Source organism: Eptesicus fuscus, chromosome 7 (assembly GCF_027574615.1).
Source record: "Eptesicus fuscus isolate TK198812 chromosome 7, DD_ASM_mEF_20220401, whole genome shotgun sequence".
Classification (NCBI taxonomy): Eukaryota; Metazoa; Chordata; class Mammalia; order Chiroptera; family Vespertilionidae; genus Eptesicus; species Eptesicus fuscus.
The window spans coordinates 58038066-58057093 of NC_072479.1; the positions used below are offsets into that span (position 1 = coordinate 58038066).

The 19028-nt window shown below is 40.5% G+C and overlaps 1 protein-coding gene and 1 pseudogene across 1 annotated transcript in view; one reads left to right on the forward strand and one right to left on the reverse strand.

The window, feature by feature from the left end:
• Nucleotides 1-1544: 1544 nt before the first annotated feature.
• Nucleotides 1545-19028, reverse strand: part of SLC4A8 (solute carrier family 4 member 8) — a 60212-nt gene continuing 42728 nt past the window's right edge. The window contains exons 19-24 of the mRNA XM_054718457.1: nt 13799-13867; nt 12535-12708; nt 9422-9559; nt 5119-5210; nt 2712-2807; nt 1545-1616 (exon numbers count right to left, since the gene is read on the reverse strand). Of these exons, the coding sequence (XP_054574432.1) occupies nt 1604-1616; nt 2712-2807; nt 5119-5210; nt 9422-9559; nt 12535-12708; nt 13799-13867 (582 nt within the window). The 3' untranslated portion in view covers nt 1545-1603. The remainder of the gene's footprint in view (nt 1617-2711; nt 2808-5118; nt 5211-9421; nt 9560-12534; nt 12709-13798; nt 13868-19028) is intronic.
• Nucleotides 17504-17578, forward strand: LOC114231322 (U6atac minor spliceosomal RNA; annotated as a pseudogene).

The following is a 19028-nucleotide window of genomic DNA, read 5'->3' on the forward strand; positions in this document are numbered from 1 at the left end:
ATATGATCGGATTCCTTGGGTGTTGACATGCTTGCTAGTCACATTCTGTGCACAAAGGAAGGGAAGATCTATACACACTGGAGCCCAAACCATTGATATTCATTGCAACACAGAAGAGAAAAAACTATAGTTGTAGTTGTAAACTAAATACAAAATTAATTTTACCTCTTACAGTTCATTTCCCAATGTGGCTTTTTAGATCTGAGAGCCAGAACATTTGTCAACCAACAGAAATCCGTGATGATTGCCCCTAGCTGGTTTGGCTCAGTGGATAGAGCGTCGGCCTGCGGACTGAAAGGTCCCAGGTTCGATTCCGGTCAAGGGCATGTACCTTGGTTGCGGGCACATCCCCAGTAGAGGGCGTGCAGGAGGCAGCTGATCGGTGTTTCTCTCTCATTGATATTTCTAACTCTATCCCTCTCCCTTCCTCTCTGTAAAAAATCAATAAAATATATATATTTTTAAAAAAAGAAAGAAAGAAATCCATGATGATGAAGAAACCACATGGCGAAAGGTGACTTGGGTCCATTGAATTGATGACGGTTCACTACTAAGGCAGCTAAGGAGACATTACATAAGCACTTGGATATCTCCAGGAATGCAATCAAATGTGTTCTCAAGAGAGAGTAGCAAGACATGGATGTTTCTACAACATGGCCAATAAAAACACCTTATCTTCCTTTCCACTCACAAACAACTATTATCAAACCTTTCCCAGGTATTTAGAAAGCAGACACTATGACACATTTTCAGCTTAGGAAGTCCTTCCTAGTGTCTAAACGAAACCTTTCTATAGCAATTTAAGTTCAGTCTCTAACTCTCTCCTCAATGAAACCAAGAGAAGCTACTCATCTTCACTTCTCATCATTGATTTCCCCCAAGCCTTTTCCTGTCTAAGCTAAACAACGCTCATGTCCTTCTCGGCTCTTTCATCATCCAAGGTTCTTGCTGAGTTATGCAAACTGCTACTAGGGAACAATGAAGATGCACCCAGGTCAGAGGCGTCTTCTGGCTACAGTGCTGGGCACTGCCAATGCCCCGGCCGCTGACTCTCCTGGTAGCCCACCCTCCCGACAGCCTCTGAGTCTGACCAGCCTCCCCTAGAGCAGGCATTCCAACCAAGGCCCAGGGCTGCCTAGGAGCCCACAGATACTACGGGACTAGAGAGCCTTCCTTTTTCTCTCTGCTCTGCTCCCACTTCCCCACCCCATCCTTCAGGAAAAGGGGCCTCATTAACGGAATCCTCAATGCAGCACAGATCCATATGGCTTGGCAGGCCAGCAGAGGTTTCAGAGGAAATGTCAGGAAGATGGGAGCTGGGTCTTCAGTAGTGGCAGTTTTGAAGAGAAAGAGAAGGAAGAGGAGAAGTACCAACAGGAGGTGGTCTTCTGCTTCCACGTTTCCATCTGGCTGCTGGCATGGGGACAGCTGGATGCCCTCCAACACACACCATGATAACGGAATGCTTCGGCATGGCTTGGACATGACCCAGGACAGGGCCAGACTGGGTCTTGCTTCTTCTCTGAGAAATTTGCCATCTTCTCTGTAACCAGAACTTCCCTGAGGCATCTTATGGCCCAAATCTTCCATCCAGCAAATACTTCTAGTTGAAGAGACTGAATAAAAGTGTTACAATTAGACAAAAAAGGGAACACATGATTCATTCCTGCTTTTAACACAATGCTTTTGAAGATGTCACCACAATTTGGATCTGGCTATATTTTAAGTCCATTTACAAGTAGACTAATTCTCAACTAAAAATAACCATATGCGTTATACATTTCAACAGCTGCCTGGATTTTCCTCCGAAGGAAACAAGATTCTATATTTCACCCACATTCAGCACAGATTTATTTTAACCCACTCGATGAAGAAATAACCAGTTTCTCCTCAGAGCAGCCTTCTGAGTGCAACAGGCAGTACTATTCCCATTTTCCTGCCCAGTAGACTGAGAGCCAGAAACAGTGGCCTGCCAGATTGCACATGGAAGAATAACTGAGCCAGGTCTCCTCATTGCTACCCTACTGCTTTGTTTTTTATTAACTAGAAGAGTTAATAAAACCTAAGAGCTTCCCGTCAGCTATCTGCCTACTTAAACCTAAATGGTGTTTGGACTAAATTATTCCATTTGGGTGCATAGCCTACCTCACTGTAGGCAAAGACACCTCAAGACCTTCCAGTTTCTTCATTAACCTGATTAAATTTGATCTATGCTATTGGCAAATGATACACAGAATTTAGTTTCCAAAATAAGAAAACATCTGCAATTCAATATTTTAAAATCTTTACTTGGCAATAATTCTCATTATGGAATTGTATCAATACTATCAACACTATCTAAATATTTTAGCAATTTCCCAATTTGTGTGGTTGCAGTAACCAGAGAAATGCTCTATAGATTTTGAAATGGGGACTAGAAAGAAGATTAAGGGAACTAAATAGATAAAGCAAATTTACATCCCCAAATAACTCCATCCTGACTTTGGACCTGTATAAATGTTCAGCTCAAAACAGCATATCTGTTCAAATAGTTAGGAAACATTTTTACTTTCTTAGGCTTACAGTCATTCTCGTGGGGTTAGTAGCAGTCCTAGAAGGGATATTTGTTAGACAAATTCAATTTTACGAATAAAATATCTTTTACTTGCAACATGATTGCTATTTTTAAAAGCCAGAAATAAATAAAAATCAGCAATTATAGTTCTCTTTACCTCTTTTCCTTTGTATTTCCAGGGTTCATACTGAGAGCTTTCCAGACTGTGGTTTTAGGCATTTCATCAGATATATTAATCTCAGAGGGGTCACATCTGAAATGAATACTTAGGACAGTAAATGTCAGACATACAAATAAGATACATATCTCAGTCTATAATGACCACCAAAAGGGAAAAGATGAGGTCTGAAGGAGCGCAGCTAACAGCTCTTAGGAGGACTGGGATCCAGATGGTCAGGATGTAGAGAGGCAAGGTGACCTATAAGGTGCTGGCTGCTGAGGGCTGAGCTGGTATGCCAGGTGGTGGCCAGTCCTGCCCCCACAATTCTGCACTCCTTCTCGAGGGCCCTCTGGGGAAGCTGATGTCGGTGCTATAATGCCAATGGTGGTAGCATCAGCTCCCACATACTGAGGGCTGGCTGTACCAGCCACAGGGCTAAGCAAGCTTCATTCATTTTCTCACTTACTTGGCCAAATGTTTTTCATTTGTAGTTAACAAAAGACTTTTATATTATCGTAACTATCACAGATTCAGAGATTATTAACATCCTTATTTGAAGACACAGAAACCAAAGCTCCCAGGGCTAATTGACCATCCAAGGTCAAATGTCAGTAAGTGGAGAATCAAGACCTTGAATCCAGTCCTTGGTTTCCTAGAACCCCAGAGTCCTCTGAAGTTTTCTACAAGCCAAATGGTCTCCTTTCAAAAGGCCGAGAGCAGGCAGTATCCTAATAGAGGAGGAACATTGCTCCTACTTTGCTGCCAAAGAATTCAAAGCCTATGGCTCCTTCTAGAACAACCTTCTAGAAAGTTTATTAAGGTCCAAAGACTCCATTCTTCTGCAATCAGTTAAAAAAAAAGTCAAACTCATAGTACCAGAGAGTAGAAAGGTGATTACAAGAGGCTGGGAGAGGGGAAAAGAGAAGATGTTGATCAAAGAATGCCAACTTTCAGTTATAAGATAAATAAATTCTGAAGACCATGCACATCATGGTGAGCACAATTAACAATAACGTATTGTACATCTGAAATGTGCTAAGAAAGTGGATCTCAAGTATCCTCACCACAAAAAAGAACACTAACTACAGGAGGTGATGCATATGTTAGTTTGACTGTAGCCATCATTTCACAATATATACATCAAAATATCACATTGTACATCTTAAATATGTACTATTTTTATTTGCTAAATATATTTTAAAAATTTTTAAATGTTCAAAGAAAAGACTTTCCTCATTTCCCCCTCTGTATAAACACAATGAATTCAATGATTCAGCAATAAATTATCCAGGATCTAGATGACCCAGATCCCCTCTCTTCCTTTTCTGCCCCTTCTTGACCTCTGGGTTTCTTTCAGCTGCGTATCTCTCTTCCAGAGTGGAAACAAAATGCCAGGAATGAAACCACAAATGGACCCATTTAGCTTCCTTTGACTTGTGGTGAGCAAGAGCTTCAATAGAGAAAGGGGCTGATATCACTGGCAGAAGGAAGGAATTTTTGTGATCCCAGTTCAGTTCACGGGAGTGTAAATGTCATGAGCCAAGCTAGAATGGGCTGTTTCTGCCCATCCCCAAAGGCTTGCCTAACTGTGAGAATTTCATGCCCACCAGGCTGAGAACTCTCTGAAAACAAAGACCACATCCTATTCATCTTTGAAAGTAGCAGAGGAAGGCAGAAGAAACACTGGGTTGAGGAGTGCAAAGACCAGGGTTTGAATCTTAAACTTCCTACGTAGCAGCATTGTGACCTTGGGCAAATTACCTAAAACCCTCCAAGCCCCGGCTTCTTCACTGTACAAATGTGGATAATGAGACTTACAGCAGAAAGTTGTTGTAAAGATTAAATGAGAGCACATACAGTAGTAAATCTTTTAGCGCAGTCCTGGCACAGAGGAGACGCTCAGTGCATGGGCTCCCTCAGCTCCATCCTCCTCGTGATTCCCAGCACTAGTCTAGGCATCACACAAGGCTTGTCCTCAGTAAACCATGAAAGGAAAAGGTGTTTCCACATTTTCAAGCAGGGAGGCTGAGTGTTGGCTTTTTATGCCAGCAACTACAACTGTGACCCCACCCGAGACACACACACACACACACACACACGCACACACACACACACACGCACGCACACGCACACACACACATACGCACACACACACACACCACACACACATGCACACACACACACGCACGCACGCACACCACACACACACGCACCACACACACATACACACACATACGCACACCACACACCACACACACACACACACACACACACACGCACGCACACCACACACACACGCACCACACACACACACACACACCACACAAACACAAACACACACACGCACACGCACAGCCAGAACATTTACAGAACAATCAAAACAGTCAACATCTTGTTATTCTACCTGAAACTGTTGTTCTTCTCAGTACTACTTAGTAACTTCCTGCTCTCTAAGGGGAACTTGTCTCTCTCCATTTCTATCATTTTCTCGGCCTCCTGGAAGAAAAAAAGACATTATTATGTTTTGTAAAGTAAAAGTATCAAGTAAAACCATAAGTCTACACACAGTCCATTTTTTCTGTCACTGTAATTTCTACCTAATTTTTCTCACATTTACTATAAAAAAAGGTAAATTATGTTCTTTCCTACATTTGACTCATCACAAAAAGAGAGACAACTAAATATTTATACCTATGGAATAGTATTTTTTAAAAAAATCCTGACTCTGAGGATTTAAACTATCAATTTCCTGGAAACACAGGGGACAAACAAACATGTTAAATGACACCAAGGACACATTTAATAAAATCTAAATGGTGGGAAACCCTATAGGTCAAAGACCCAATTTCTTCAACCAAAATTAAAAAGGAAAGAAGGGCAATTCCTAAAGAGATTTAAGAAACATAACAACCAACTGCAATATATGGATCATATTTCGATCCCAATTCAAACATATCTATATATATAAAAGCCTAAGCGACTGTTATGACCGGTTGACCCATTGCTATGACACACACTGACCATGAGGGGGCAGACGCTCAATGCAGGAGCTGCCCCCTGGTGGTCAGTATGCTCCCACAGCTAACCTCCTGCCGTCGGCCAACCTCCTGTGGTCCCTCCCCCGGGTGGCTGGCCCCAATCAGGACTGGGTGAGATGGCCCCGATGGGCCCCGATTGCCGGCCAGGCCAAGGGACCCCACCCATGCACGAATTCATGCACCAGTTCTCTAGTTATTAAAATAATAATAAGGCAATTGGGAGAAATATTAATACTGAATATTTTTTCTACTTTTATATATGTTTAAAATGTTCCATAATAAAATGTTTTCTTAGAAACAATTTAATTAATACAAAGGAAATAATTATAGAGAAAAATGTGTACAAAGATGTTTAATTAGTATAATTAAAAATAAAACCTAAAACAACTATAAACTTTAACAAAGGAAGAACGTTTACATTAAATATTAGATTAAAATATTATAGAATACTAGAGGCCCGGTGCCCAAATTTATGCACTGGTGGGATCCAGCTGGCCTGCCACCTACGGGGGCCATAGAGGGCAGGCTGGCTGGAGCAAGGGGCTGTGGGCAGAGCCAGACAGGGCGAGGGGCCGCCAGCAGTTTGCTGGCCAGCCCCGCCCCCAATTGGGGTTGGGGGGGCGCCCTCCAGGGCAGGGACCATCAGGGTGAGGGGCCACGGGCGTTCTGGTCGTTCTGCCATTCAGTTGATTTGCATATTACCTTTTTATTATATAAGGATTATGCAGCCATTAAAAGAATAAATAGCCCTAACTGGTTTGGCTCAGTGGATAGAGCGTCGGCCTGCAGACTGAAAGGTCCCAGGTTCGATTCCAGTCAGGGGCATGTACCTTGGTTGCGGGCACATCCCCAGTAGGAGGTGTGCAGGAGGCAGCTGATCGATATTTCTCTCTCATCGATGCTTCTAACTCTCTATCCTCTCCCTTCCTCTCTGTAAAAAATCAATAAAATATATTTTTTAAAAATTAAAAAAATAAAGAATAAATAGGAGCCCTTGTCGGTGTTTCTCAGTGGTTAGGGCATCAGCCCACACAATGAAGGATCACCAGTTTGATTCCCAATCAAGGACACATACCTGGGGTTGCAGGTTTTATTCCCAGCCCCAGTAGGGGCGCACACAGGAGGCAATCAATCATTGTTTGTGTGTGTGTGTGTGTGTGTGTGTGTGTGTATGTGTGTGTGTGTATGTGTGTGTGTGTGTGTCCCTCCTTACCTCCCTTATACTCTCTCTAAAAATCAATGGAAAAAATATCCTCGGGTAAGGATTAACAACCACAAAAAAGAATCAAATATATTTACTGTATGGACACACAGGAACATGAGAGTGTCATAAAACCAAGGTAAGGGGGGAAATCAGAATATATAATGGCCCCCCTGAAATATACAATTATTACACTTATATGAAAACTATGCTAAGGATTTAAAGAGAACATAAAGAAATGACCATAAATGTGGAATGCTAACATGAAATTTTTTGGGTGAAATCTTCATTTTTTTCATTTGATTTAGTTTTAAAAATAATTTTATAAAGAATTTTTGTAAAGTAAGAATATAAAGTTTACTAGCCACCTTATACTTAACATCCAAAAGGCATCCCTTGATTCTCCTCTCAAACCTACTATTCCTAGGTCTTTCCCATCTTAATAAATAGCACAGCCATTCATCTAATTGTTCCTCCAAAAATCTACGTCTTGTCCTTCATTCCTCTCCTACCCATCCTCACTGTAATTAGCAAAACCTGTCAGCTCTATCTTCAAAATAAGTCCCCAATCCAGCCATTTTCACAAACTCTCCCTTAGCCTAAGCCACCATCACCTCTTGCCTTAACTATTGCCAAAAGATAACAAGTGCTGGCAATGATGTAAAAAAAAAAAAGCGGGGGGAACCCTTGTACACTGCTGGTGGGAATATAAATTGGTACAGCCACTATGAAAAACAGTATGGAGGTTCTTTAGAAAATTAAAAATAGAACTACCATATGATCCAACAATTCTACTTCTGGTCTACAGCCAAAGGAAATGAAATCACTATCTCGAAGTGATAGCTGTGCCCCCATGTTTATTGCAGCATTATTTACAATAGCTAAGATATGGAAACAACCTAAGTGCCCATCAATGGATGAGTGGATAAAGTTTATTACACACACACACACACACACACACACACACACACACACACTGGAATATTATTTAGCCATAAAAAGGAAATCCTGCCATTTGCAACAATGTGAATGAATCTTGAGGGTACTATGCTAAGTGAAATAAGTCAGACAGAGAAAGACAAATACTGTATAGTCTCTCTTATATGTGGAATCTAAAAAAACTGGAGTCACAGAAACAGAACACATTGGTGGTTACCAGGGGATGGAGGTGGGGTAAGGGAAATGGGTGAAGGTAGTCAAAGTGTACAGGCTTTCAGTTATAAGATGAATAAATTTTTCTGGGGATATAATGTACAGCATGGTGACTATATTTAACAATACTTAAAAATTGTATATTTGAAAATTGCTATGAGAGTAGATTTAAAAGTTCTCACCATAAAAAATAATTGTGACTATGTGATGGATGTGTTAACTAATGCTATTGTGGCAGTTATTTTGCAATGTACCCATATATCAAATCATTATATAGTACTAAAGGCCCAGTGCACGACATTCCTGCACTCGGGGGTCCCTCAGCCCAGCCTGCGCCCTCTTGCAGTCTGGGACCCCTCAGGGGATGTCTGCCTGCCAGCCTCAGGTGCACATCCCCCCCAAGGGATCCTTAGCACTGCCGCGGAGGCGGGGGTGGCACTCGCCAGCCATGAGCCAGCTTCTGGCTGAGCAGCGCTCCCCCTGTGGGAGCGCACTGACCACCAGGGGGCAGCTCCTGCATTGAGCATCTGCCCCCCGGTGGTCAGTGCGTGTCACAGTGACCAGTGTTCGGTTAATTTGCATATTAGTGCTTTATTATATAGGATACCTTATACTTATACAATGCTATATGTCAATTATATCTCAATAAAAGTGGAAAAAAATAAAAGATTTTAAAAATTCAAGATATTTTTTTTTAAAGTCCTTTAAAAGGCTTTGCCAAGGACACTATTTCAGGCACTAACTGTACTTGGAAACACTTCCCCACTCATTCAGTTCTTGGTCTGGTATTTTCATTTTGTTACATATCCATTCTTTGCATGTAGAGTCCACTGATGGAGGGTCCATTGTGTGGGTGGCAGATGCCAAGTGCTGAGGGAAATGAGGAAGGACAGAAAGTCCTATGCAAGTTACCTTTGCATGGTGCCAACCACAACATCATCTGCAATTAGATACATAACAAATACTCTCAGAAAACAATGGGTTTTGTATACTTGTCAAATTAGACCTTTCGGGAGAACATGACCCATTAGATCTGATATAAGAGCAGATTCTGTGTTCATATTCTAAGTGTGAACCTGGTAAATAGACTAGATAAAAAAAAGAAAAAAACAACTGGTTATCTAATCCAAAAATGAAGGGCAGACAGGGACAAGAGTCCTTAATCCTTTCTCAGCTGAGAACAGCTCTGGAGGAATCTTCCCAGCTCCTAAATATGACACTTGGGATTCCAGACATGCTGACTTTTCATGTGGCCCTTCCTATGTCCTGTAATTTGAGGCTGCCCCAAAGTGTACAGTTGGTGCAAGAACTCTGACCTCTTCCTCCTTGGCCTTCTTTTTGGCATCATCCAACTTCTTCTTTTTGCTTTCAGGCATGAGATCATCTAACCAGCTCAGCTCTCGCTTAGAGAAACAGAGATCCATGACTTTCCTGACAAAGACCAAGGCCAAAACCTGAAGAAAAGTTAAAAAAGTGAATTAAAGGGACTCATTTACTTCCTGATTGTTAAAAGCACAATCTTCTTTTCACAGCAGAATAGGACATTTCATGCAAAATCAAACTCATAATAATCATTATAGTTGCCTTTTATTGACTGTCCTCTTTGTACCAGATACTAAGGTAAGTGTTTTCTATACAATATTTTACTTAATTTTCAGAAGTGTCTAAAGTGGTAGATATGCACTGTTTTGAGCCGCTGGGAGAGAGGAATAGGTTGGAGAGCAATGAATTTAATTCCCTCATTGAAAAGAGAAAACTCTTCACTTGTAGACGGCCTAAGAGCTGCTTTCCCTGGCTTGGGGCCAGCAGGAAGGGCGGCAGGAAGCATGGGACCATGGCCACAGTGGGTCCAGCACAGCCTGAGCATACTCACCAGGGGGTGAGGGGACCTTGAAGGACTATCTGGACTCCCGCCAATCCTTTGCCTATGCGTTTTCCCCACAAAATCCTTGCTTTATGCCCTGCATCATGATCTGTAGTGGTTTTTGTCTTTGTGCTCTGGTCTGGTCTGATAGTCATTTTATAAATGGAAAACTGAGGCCCAGGGAGAGAAAGTAACTTGCCTAAAATCTGACAGCTAGTCGCCTTAATAGAAACAGCCCAGGGTGCCTCATCTGCTGCTCCATTTTCCCATAAGGGCCACTTCAGCCAAAGGAGAACAAATAACCCAGAATGACCTGCCTGGATTGAATGAGGTTCACCAGCTACCTCTGGTGGCTGGACAAAGAATGAGGCCAATCGAGCTTATGAAATTCAACCACATTTCTCCTCAATTTCTCTGACTACTTTCCCAATCGATCCAAAATTGATAGTATCTCTTCCAGGAGTTGTCAAGAATTTGCTACTTTTTTAACCAAACACTCAACCCCTGAACATAACACCCAAATGCAGAACCCTACAGATATTCTGGCAAAATTGATAAGCCCATCAGGAGAGGATACATCTAGGAGACTAGAGGAGAAGAGACCCCCTCCAGTTTCCTAACCCTTGAATATTCTCTCAGTAAGACAGAGTTCAAAAGTACCTAAACAAATACCAAACATGCCTTTTCTCTCCAGAGGCCCGCCTTTAATTAACTTTCAAATGGCCCACTGAATTCTCAGCTTCCTCATGACACGAGGGAACCAGAGAGAAGGCATCAAGAGGAGGCGATGAAACAGTCAGGTGGCAAGAATTTCATCACCACCCTCGATTTAGAAAACAGCTTGTCACCTGCACCACACACAGTTCAGCTTCCCAAGACTGTCCCAGTCACTTAGTGTTAGACAACCTCTTCCTCTCTCCCAGTGGCTCAAAACAGTGCATTTCTACCACTTTAGAAACTTCTAATTGCATTGAATTATAAATTGGAACTCTACTGCTTTGAAGTAATATGCAAATTATTGCAAACATGAAGAATCCTTTCCATGTCAGATTCACAAAAGAAAGTAAGGGTGGGGAGGGAAGAAGGAAGAAAGAACAGGCAGACTGGTTGCCTGGAAAATAAACATGGCAAACTGTTACACACATGTACCCACACCTCAAGGTCCCCAAAATAATGCTGCTCCTACAAAGACCAACCAAAACACAGAACCTCACCATCAATAGGTATTAATATCCAGATTTTATAAAGAACTCCTAAAAAAAACAAACAACCCAATTAAAAAATGGGCAAAGAACTTGAATAGGCATTTCTCCAAATAAAATATACAAATAGCCAATAAGCACATGAAAAGATGCTCAACATCACTAGTCATCAGGAAAATACAATAAAAACTACAATGAGATACCACTTCACACCCATTAGGATGGCTGTTATTTTTTTAAAATATATTTTTATTGATTTTAGAGAGGAAGGGAGAGGGAGAGATAGAAACATCAATGATGAGAGAGAATCATTAACCTTTTGCACTCGGATGTCAAGATTAAAATTACTCTTTGAATGTATCAATAATTTGAAATATAAAAAAATCCAAATAAATAAGTTTGTATGAAAATAAACTCCAGTTTTTTATCCTACTGCCGCACTTTGTAAAATCTGGGGTATTTAAAAAATTAAATCCCGAGTAGAATAAAGGAATCGAGAAAAAAGCAAGCGAGTGCAAAGGGTTAATTGGCTGCCTCCTGCATGCCCCCCAACCGGAGGTCGAGCCAGCAATGTGCCCTTGACCAGAATCGAACCTGGAACCGTTCAGTCCACAGGCCGATGCTCTATCCACTGAGCCAAACCAGCTAAGGCAGGATGGCTGTTATTTTAAAAAAATCCCCAAACAGAAAATAAGTGTTGGCAAAGATGTGGAGAAATTAGAATTCTGTGCACTCTTGGTAGAAATGTAAAATGGTGCAACCATTTCATGACGGTCCTCAAAAAATTAAAAATGGAAGTACCATATGACCCAGAAATCCCACTTCTTGGTATTTACCCAAAAGAACTGAAAGCAGCGACACAAACAGGCATTTGTTTCCTGGTATCATTATTCACATAGTAAAAGTATTGTTCACAATAGCCAAAAGGTGGAAGCAATCCAAGTGTCTATTGACAAATGAATAGATAAACAAAATGTGGTCTATATCATAATGGAATATTATTCATTTTTTAAAAAGGAAGGAAATTCTGACACATGTTACAACATGGATGAATCTTGAAGACATTATGAATGAAATAAACAAATCACACAAGGACAAATACTACAGGATTCCACTCAGATGAGGTACCTAGAGTAGTCAAATGCAGAGACAGAGAGTAGAATGGTGGTTACCAAGGGCTAGTGGGAGAAAGGAATGGGGAGTTATTGTTTTATGGGTACAGAGTTTCAGTTGTGCAAGATGAAAAAAGTTCTGGAGGTGCATGGTGGCAATGTGAATGTACTTAAAAATTAAGGTGGTAAATTTTATGTTATGTATATTTTATCACAATTTTAAAAATAAGTAATAATTTTTTAAAACTCACCATCATTGGAAAGACAATGGCGGCTGGAGATGCCTTGATGACCCAGAGCAGGACCAGGCAAGTCAGCTGGATGAGGGTGAAGAGGTGCACTTTGCGTAGCGGCACGTGGCGGAGGTAAATGAAATCTGGCTGATGCTTTGCAGGCATCCCGAAGAGCTTCAGCCGATCAAAGAACTGAAAGAAGGGGACTGGCATTTATTTTCAGGAGGTTTCTCTGGGTCAGAAACTTCTTAGGCAAATTCATGTCTCTTACATCACCTACTCTGAAAGGCAGGCAATAACCATTTCCATTGGACAGAAATGGAAACCAAGTCTCAGAATAGGCAATTTGGCCAAGGTTGGTAAGTGACAGTGTCAAATTTAAAATTCATCTTTTTAAATTCTAGGTTCAAATTCCTTTTTCCTACCCCACAGTGCGGATCCTGAAAAAGCTCTTTCTCAGGGAGTGTTGAAAATAAAATAAGGCAATTGCATCTTTCTATTATCAAAACCAAATCTCTTCTTGGCTCTTGGAGGAGTTTGGAGATTCTCATTATTATTTATAGTAAAAATATAAAATGAAACTTAACATTCTGGATATAGAAAGTACGACTATTCTTATATTATAAAATGCAAAAAAAGAAAGGCCCAGACAGATTAAATAACCTGTCCACAGTCGTATTACAATTCAGTATATGAGAATGACCACTGGACATTCCATAAAAACAAAGAGGAACCAGCCACCAGTAGTAGAAGCAGCTACGTCATTATATCACCTGCAGTAATCAGTGACAAGCTCCTGGGTTTCTCTGTTCAAAGGATGGAGGGATTAGCTGGTGTATGGGAAACGGCAGTGTGCCAGGAAGTACTATTTGCTTACCTGGAGCAGCTCCCACTATGCCCCAATCTCTTTACCAAAGTGCCCCCAGTTAAACCCCTCGCTCACACTTCAGCCTAGCACTGTCCATGTGTGGTTCTTGACCAGCATCTGACAAAGCACCTATTATTTAATGTGTGCCTAATAAGTGTCTGTTGAAAACTATAACAAATTACTGGAACCGTGACATCAAGCCAGGCTACTCTGTAAGTCCCTGTACCCTCATGCCAACATGGTTGTATTTTGCCCAAAGTCCAAAGAAATGTCAAAATAGCTTAACCAGCAAGACTAGGGAAAGGTTTCTCAAGAGCTGTCCCCGCCACACACACCCCCACCCCCACCCCAGCCCCCGGTCAGGACAAGTGAGTGCACTGGAGAAGACGTTGCCCTGGCTGAGCCATACAGTACCTGAATTCCCTGTAGTGAAGAGACGCCCATGTAGAGGAAGACTCCATAGAGTACAGGCATCGGGATGAACTGAACACAAAGGGCAGAAAGACCAGAGATTACACTTGGTATCAGCACACTCAAGACTGTAACAACTTTTAAGTCTCCAAGGGGGAAGTAAAGTCACAAAATCACAACATAAACATTACATTAGTTTCTGCTGCCTTTTCATGATGTAGAAGTAGAGGCAAAACAACCTGACTATGATAAAAACTTTTGTTCTGAAATGAAATGATTACACGTAAGTGTAATATGGTCCTGGTTAAATCATAGGCCTCATGTCTTACCCATATTTGGCTCTTTCTCCTCTGTGGGGATGGACACACACACACACACACACACACACACACATCTTTTTTTTTTTTACTAATGCAAGAGGAAAAGTGTATATTTTTTTCATTTTTTAAATGTTATTTTTTAATAATAGTTGACATTCATTATTATTTTATATTAGTTTCAGGTTTACAGAATAGTGGTTAGACAATTATATAATTTATGAAGTGATCCCCTTGATAATTCTAGTACCCACCTGGCACCATATATAGCATATATAGTTATTACAATATTAGTGACTATATTCCCTATGCTGTACTTTTATACCCCCATGACTATTTTGTAACTACCATTTAGTACTTCTTAATACCTTCAGCTTTTTCTCCCTGCCCTCTCCAACCTCCACCCATTTGGCAATGCTCAGTTTATTCTCTGTATCTATGAGTCTATTTCTGTTTTATTTGCTCATTTATTTTGTTCTTTAGATTCTATATATATAAGTGAAATCATATCATATTAGTCTTTCTCTGTCTGACTTATTTTGCTTAGCATAATACCCTTTAGGTCCATCTATGCTGTTGCAAATGGTAAGATTTCATTCATTTTTATGGCCAAGAAAGATCCCATTATATATATGTCCCACCATTTTTTTATCCACTCATCTATTGATGGGCACTTGGGTTGCTTCTTTATCTTGGCTATTGTAAATAACACTGCGATGAAATAGGAGTGCATATATCTTTTCAAATAAGTGTTTTAGAGTTGTTCAAATATATACCCAGAAGTGGAATCACTAGGACCTAAGGCAGTTTCATATTTACTTTTTTGAGGACCCTCCATATTGTTTTCCACAGCTGCTGCACCAATCTACATTCCCGCCAACATTGCAAGAGGGCTCCCTTTTCTCCACATCCTCACCAATATTTGTTGTTGGTTGATTTACTGATGCTAGCCATTCTGATAGGTGTGAAGTGGTATCCCACTGTGGTTTTAACTTGCATTTCCCTGCTGATCAGTGCACTGAGCATTTTTTCATATGTCTGTCTAAAAAGGACATACAGATCCATTTTTAATTGGATTGTGTGGGGGGTTTTTTGGTGTTGAGTTTTATGAGTTCTTTACAAATTTTGAATATTAACCCTTTATGGGATGTATCATTGGCAAATATCTCTTTCCATTCAGTAGGTTGTCTTTTCATTTTGTTAAATGTTTTTTTTGCTGTGTAAAAACTTTTTATTTTGATGTAGTCCCATTTATTTATTTATTTTTTATTTATTTATTTATTTTTCTTTTGTTTACTTTATCTGAGAAGATACATCAGAAAAAGTATTACTAAGAGAAATGTCAGAGTGTTTACTGCCTATTTTTTCTTCTAGGAGCTTGATGGTTTCGAGTCTTACATTTAAGTCTCTCATCCATTTTGAGTTTATTCTTATATATGGTGTAAGAAGGTAGTCTACTTTCATTTTTTGCTTGTATCTGTCCAATGTTACAAATACCATTTATTGAATAGATTATCTTTACCCCATTGTATATACTTTTTTTTGTAAATATGTTTATTGATTTTAGAGAGAGAAAGGGAAAGGGAAAGACAGGAAGGGAGGGAGGGAGGGAGGGAAGGAGGGAGAGAGGGAATCATTGATTGGCTGCCTCCTACATGCCCCTTACTGGGGATCGAGCCTACACCCCAGGCATGTGCCCTGAATGGGAATCAAACCAGTGACCTTTTGGTACATGGGACGACCTTCAACCAACCCACACTGGCCAGGACCACATTGCATATTCTTGCCTCCTTTTGTAATATATTGACCATATAGGAGTAAGTTTATTTATGGACTCTCTCTTCTGTTCCACTGATCTATATGTCTGTTTTTATACCAGGACCATGCTGTTTTGATTACTATAGTCTTGTAATATAGTTTATGTCAAATAGCATGATAACTCCAACTTTTTTCTCCTTTCTCAAGATTGCTGTGGCTACTTCAGGGCCTTTTGTGGTTCCATATAAATTTTTGGATTATTTGTTCTAGTTGTGTGAAAAATGCCATTGTTATTTTGATAGGGATTGCACAGAATCTATAGATTGCTTTGGGTAGTGTGAACATTTTAACAATGTTAATTCTTCCTACAATAGAGCGCCGGTATATGTTTCCATTTATTTTTATCTTCTTCAATGTCTTATAATTTTCCAAGGACAGGTCTTTTATTTTCTTGGTTAAATTTACTCCTAAGTATTTTTTTTATGTAATTATAAATGAGATTGTTTTCTTAATTTCTCTTTCTGATAGTTCATTATTGGACACACACATCCCTCTTTTATAAAACTGATACCTCTTATTTTATTTTTTATTACAGTTTGCATTCAATACTTTCTATTTGCTTCAGGTATATAGCACAGCAGATAAAAATTCATATAGGTTACAAAGTGTTCTTTCTGATAATTCAAGTGCCCACCTGCACTATAAATACTTATTACAATATTAATTATATTCCCTACTAGAGGCCCTATGCACAAAATTCGTACATGGGGCAGGGGGCGTCTCTCAACCTGGCCAGCACCCTCTCCAATCTGGGACCTCTCGGGGGATGTCTGACTGCCAGTTTAGGCCCAATCCTTCCACAATGGTTGAGGCCTGGAGATATGGCCACAGAGGTCCCCTTTCACCCCATTTTCCCCAGATGCAGGCCTTCTACCCACACAAAAACATATTTTCTCATATTTAAGTTATCTTCCCACTTTCCAAAAATCCCCTTTCCCACATCTCACACCGGCTACTGCCCATTTTTCTGTTCCACTTCATAGAAAAACCTCTTGAAAGAGCTGTCTGCTCACACTCTTTTCTTCCTCACCTCCTATTTACTCTTTAGTCCCTGTAACTCAGCTTCTGCCCTATTTTCCTACTGTATCTGCTCTTGTCAAGTCACATTAGGCCTCTGTGTGGTCAAATCCAATGGTCTTTGTTTAGTCTTCATCTTTCTAGACAGTTTCTAACTAATCCCTCTTGTTTGAAACATTCCCCTCACATGGCATCCTTGACACTACACCCTCCTGGTTTCCCTACCTCTGGCAGCTCCTTCAGAGTCTCTGTTGCTGTCTCCTCCTCTATCCAACTTCTAAATATGGAGTGCCTTATATTCTGCTCTTCTCTCTGCTCCTACTTCTCTTTTATATTTACCCTTCTCCCTGAGAGATCTCATTTACTCCCTTGGCTGTCAATACCACCTATGTGCTGTTGAGGCCCACATTTATATTTTTAGTTCAGAACCCTCCTCTAGCCTCTTCACTCAGATGCTTCCTGAACATCTTATCCCAAATCTGGCCACAGCTTTGCCCCTGACAAAATCACTTCCTCCTTCAGGCAGTCTTCTCTATCTTAAATGCCATCACTCTCAGTGTTATATGAGAGGAGAGAAGGTTAGCACTCCCCTTGACAAAGATGGAAGAGGCACTTGGCCAGTGTGGTTTATTGAGCTTCAACCTATAAACCAGGAGGTCAGGGTTCAATTCCAGGTAAGGCACATGCCCGGGTTGTGGGCTCAATCCCTGGTGGTGGGCATTCAGGAAGCAGCCGATTGATGATTTTCTCTCATCATTGATGTTTCTATCTCTCTCTCCCTCTCCCTTCCTCTCTCTAAAGTCAATAAAAATGTATTTTAAAAAAGATGGAAGAGGCTCTAGAACCTAACAACATGCATATGGTTAAGGCATTGCCACCTACTTAAATGCCATCACTCTCCACCCAGGTAGTCAAGTCAGAAACCTAGCAAACATTTTGACTTTTCCATTTTCCTCACCCCATTCTATATCCAGCAAGACCTTTGGATCTATCTCAAAAATATTCAGAAGCCATTCCTTTTATCCATCCCTACTACCAACTTCCTTAGCCAAATCATCACAATCTCTTACCTGTAATAGCCTCACTGGTTTCTCTACTTCTATTTTTCCCCATCCCTAAAATTTAGTCTAATCATCAGCTAAAGTAATCTTTTAAAAATACAAAATGGATCATGTCCCTCTCCTGTTAAAACCCTTTAAAGTTTACCTTTACTAATGTCAACAAGGCCCTGCATGATCTGCCTCTGCTCACTCTTCAATCTCATTTCACTGTGTTTTGTCTTGACTCAACATCCTTGAGCACATGGTCATGATGTTTCCTAGAACATATATAATTCTTTCACACCTAAGAGCCTCACTAGATTGCTTTTCTCCCTTTCCCCCATGCCATCTCCCACTGTCCATCTCGCCTTAAATGCCATCTCCTTAGAGAGGCCTTTTCCAACGACATTAACTAAAAAACAGTACCCTGGCAATTCTATATAGCACCATAGACCACTGTATATTTCCTTATCACGTATATTCTCTAATTATTATGTTTGTTTTCTTTTGTTTTTTATTTAAGGTTTTTAAAAATTGATTTTTAGAGAGAAAGGAAGGGAGATAGAGAAACATCGATATAAGAATGAAACATTGATGGTCTGTACCCTGACTGGGAATCAAACTGGCGACCTTTTAGTGCACAGTCCTACAGCCAACCAACTGAGCCACCCAGCCAGGACTTGTTTGTTTTCTTAATTAACTTTCTTTTTTCTAAATATATTTTTTATTGATTTTTTACAGAGAGGAAGGGAGAGGTATAGAGAGTTAGAAACATGGATGAGAGAGAAAAACACCAATCAATTGCTTCCTGCACACCCCCTACTGGGGATGTGCCCACAACCAAGGTGCATGCCCTTGACCGGAATCGAACCTTGGACTCTTCAGTCCGCAGGCCGATTCTCTATCCATTGAGCCAAACCAGTTAGGGCCTTAATTAACTTTCTTAACTACATCTTATCTATCTTATCCAATTAGAATATGCTATTTCTTATTTTCAAAACAGGCACTCAATATATTACCTAATGAATAAATGAATGATTA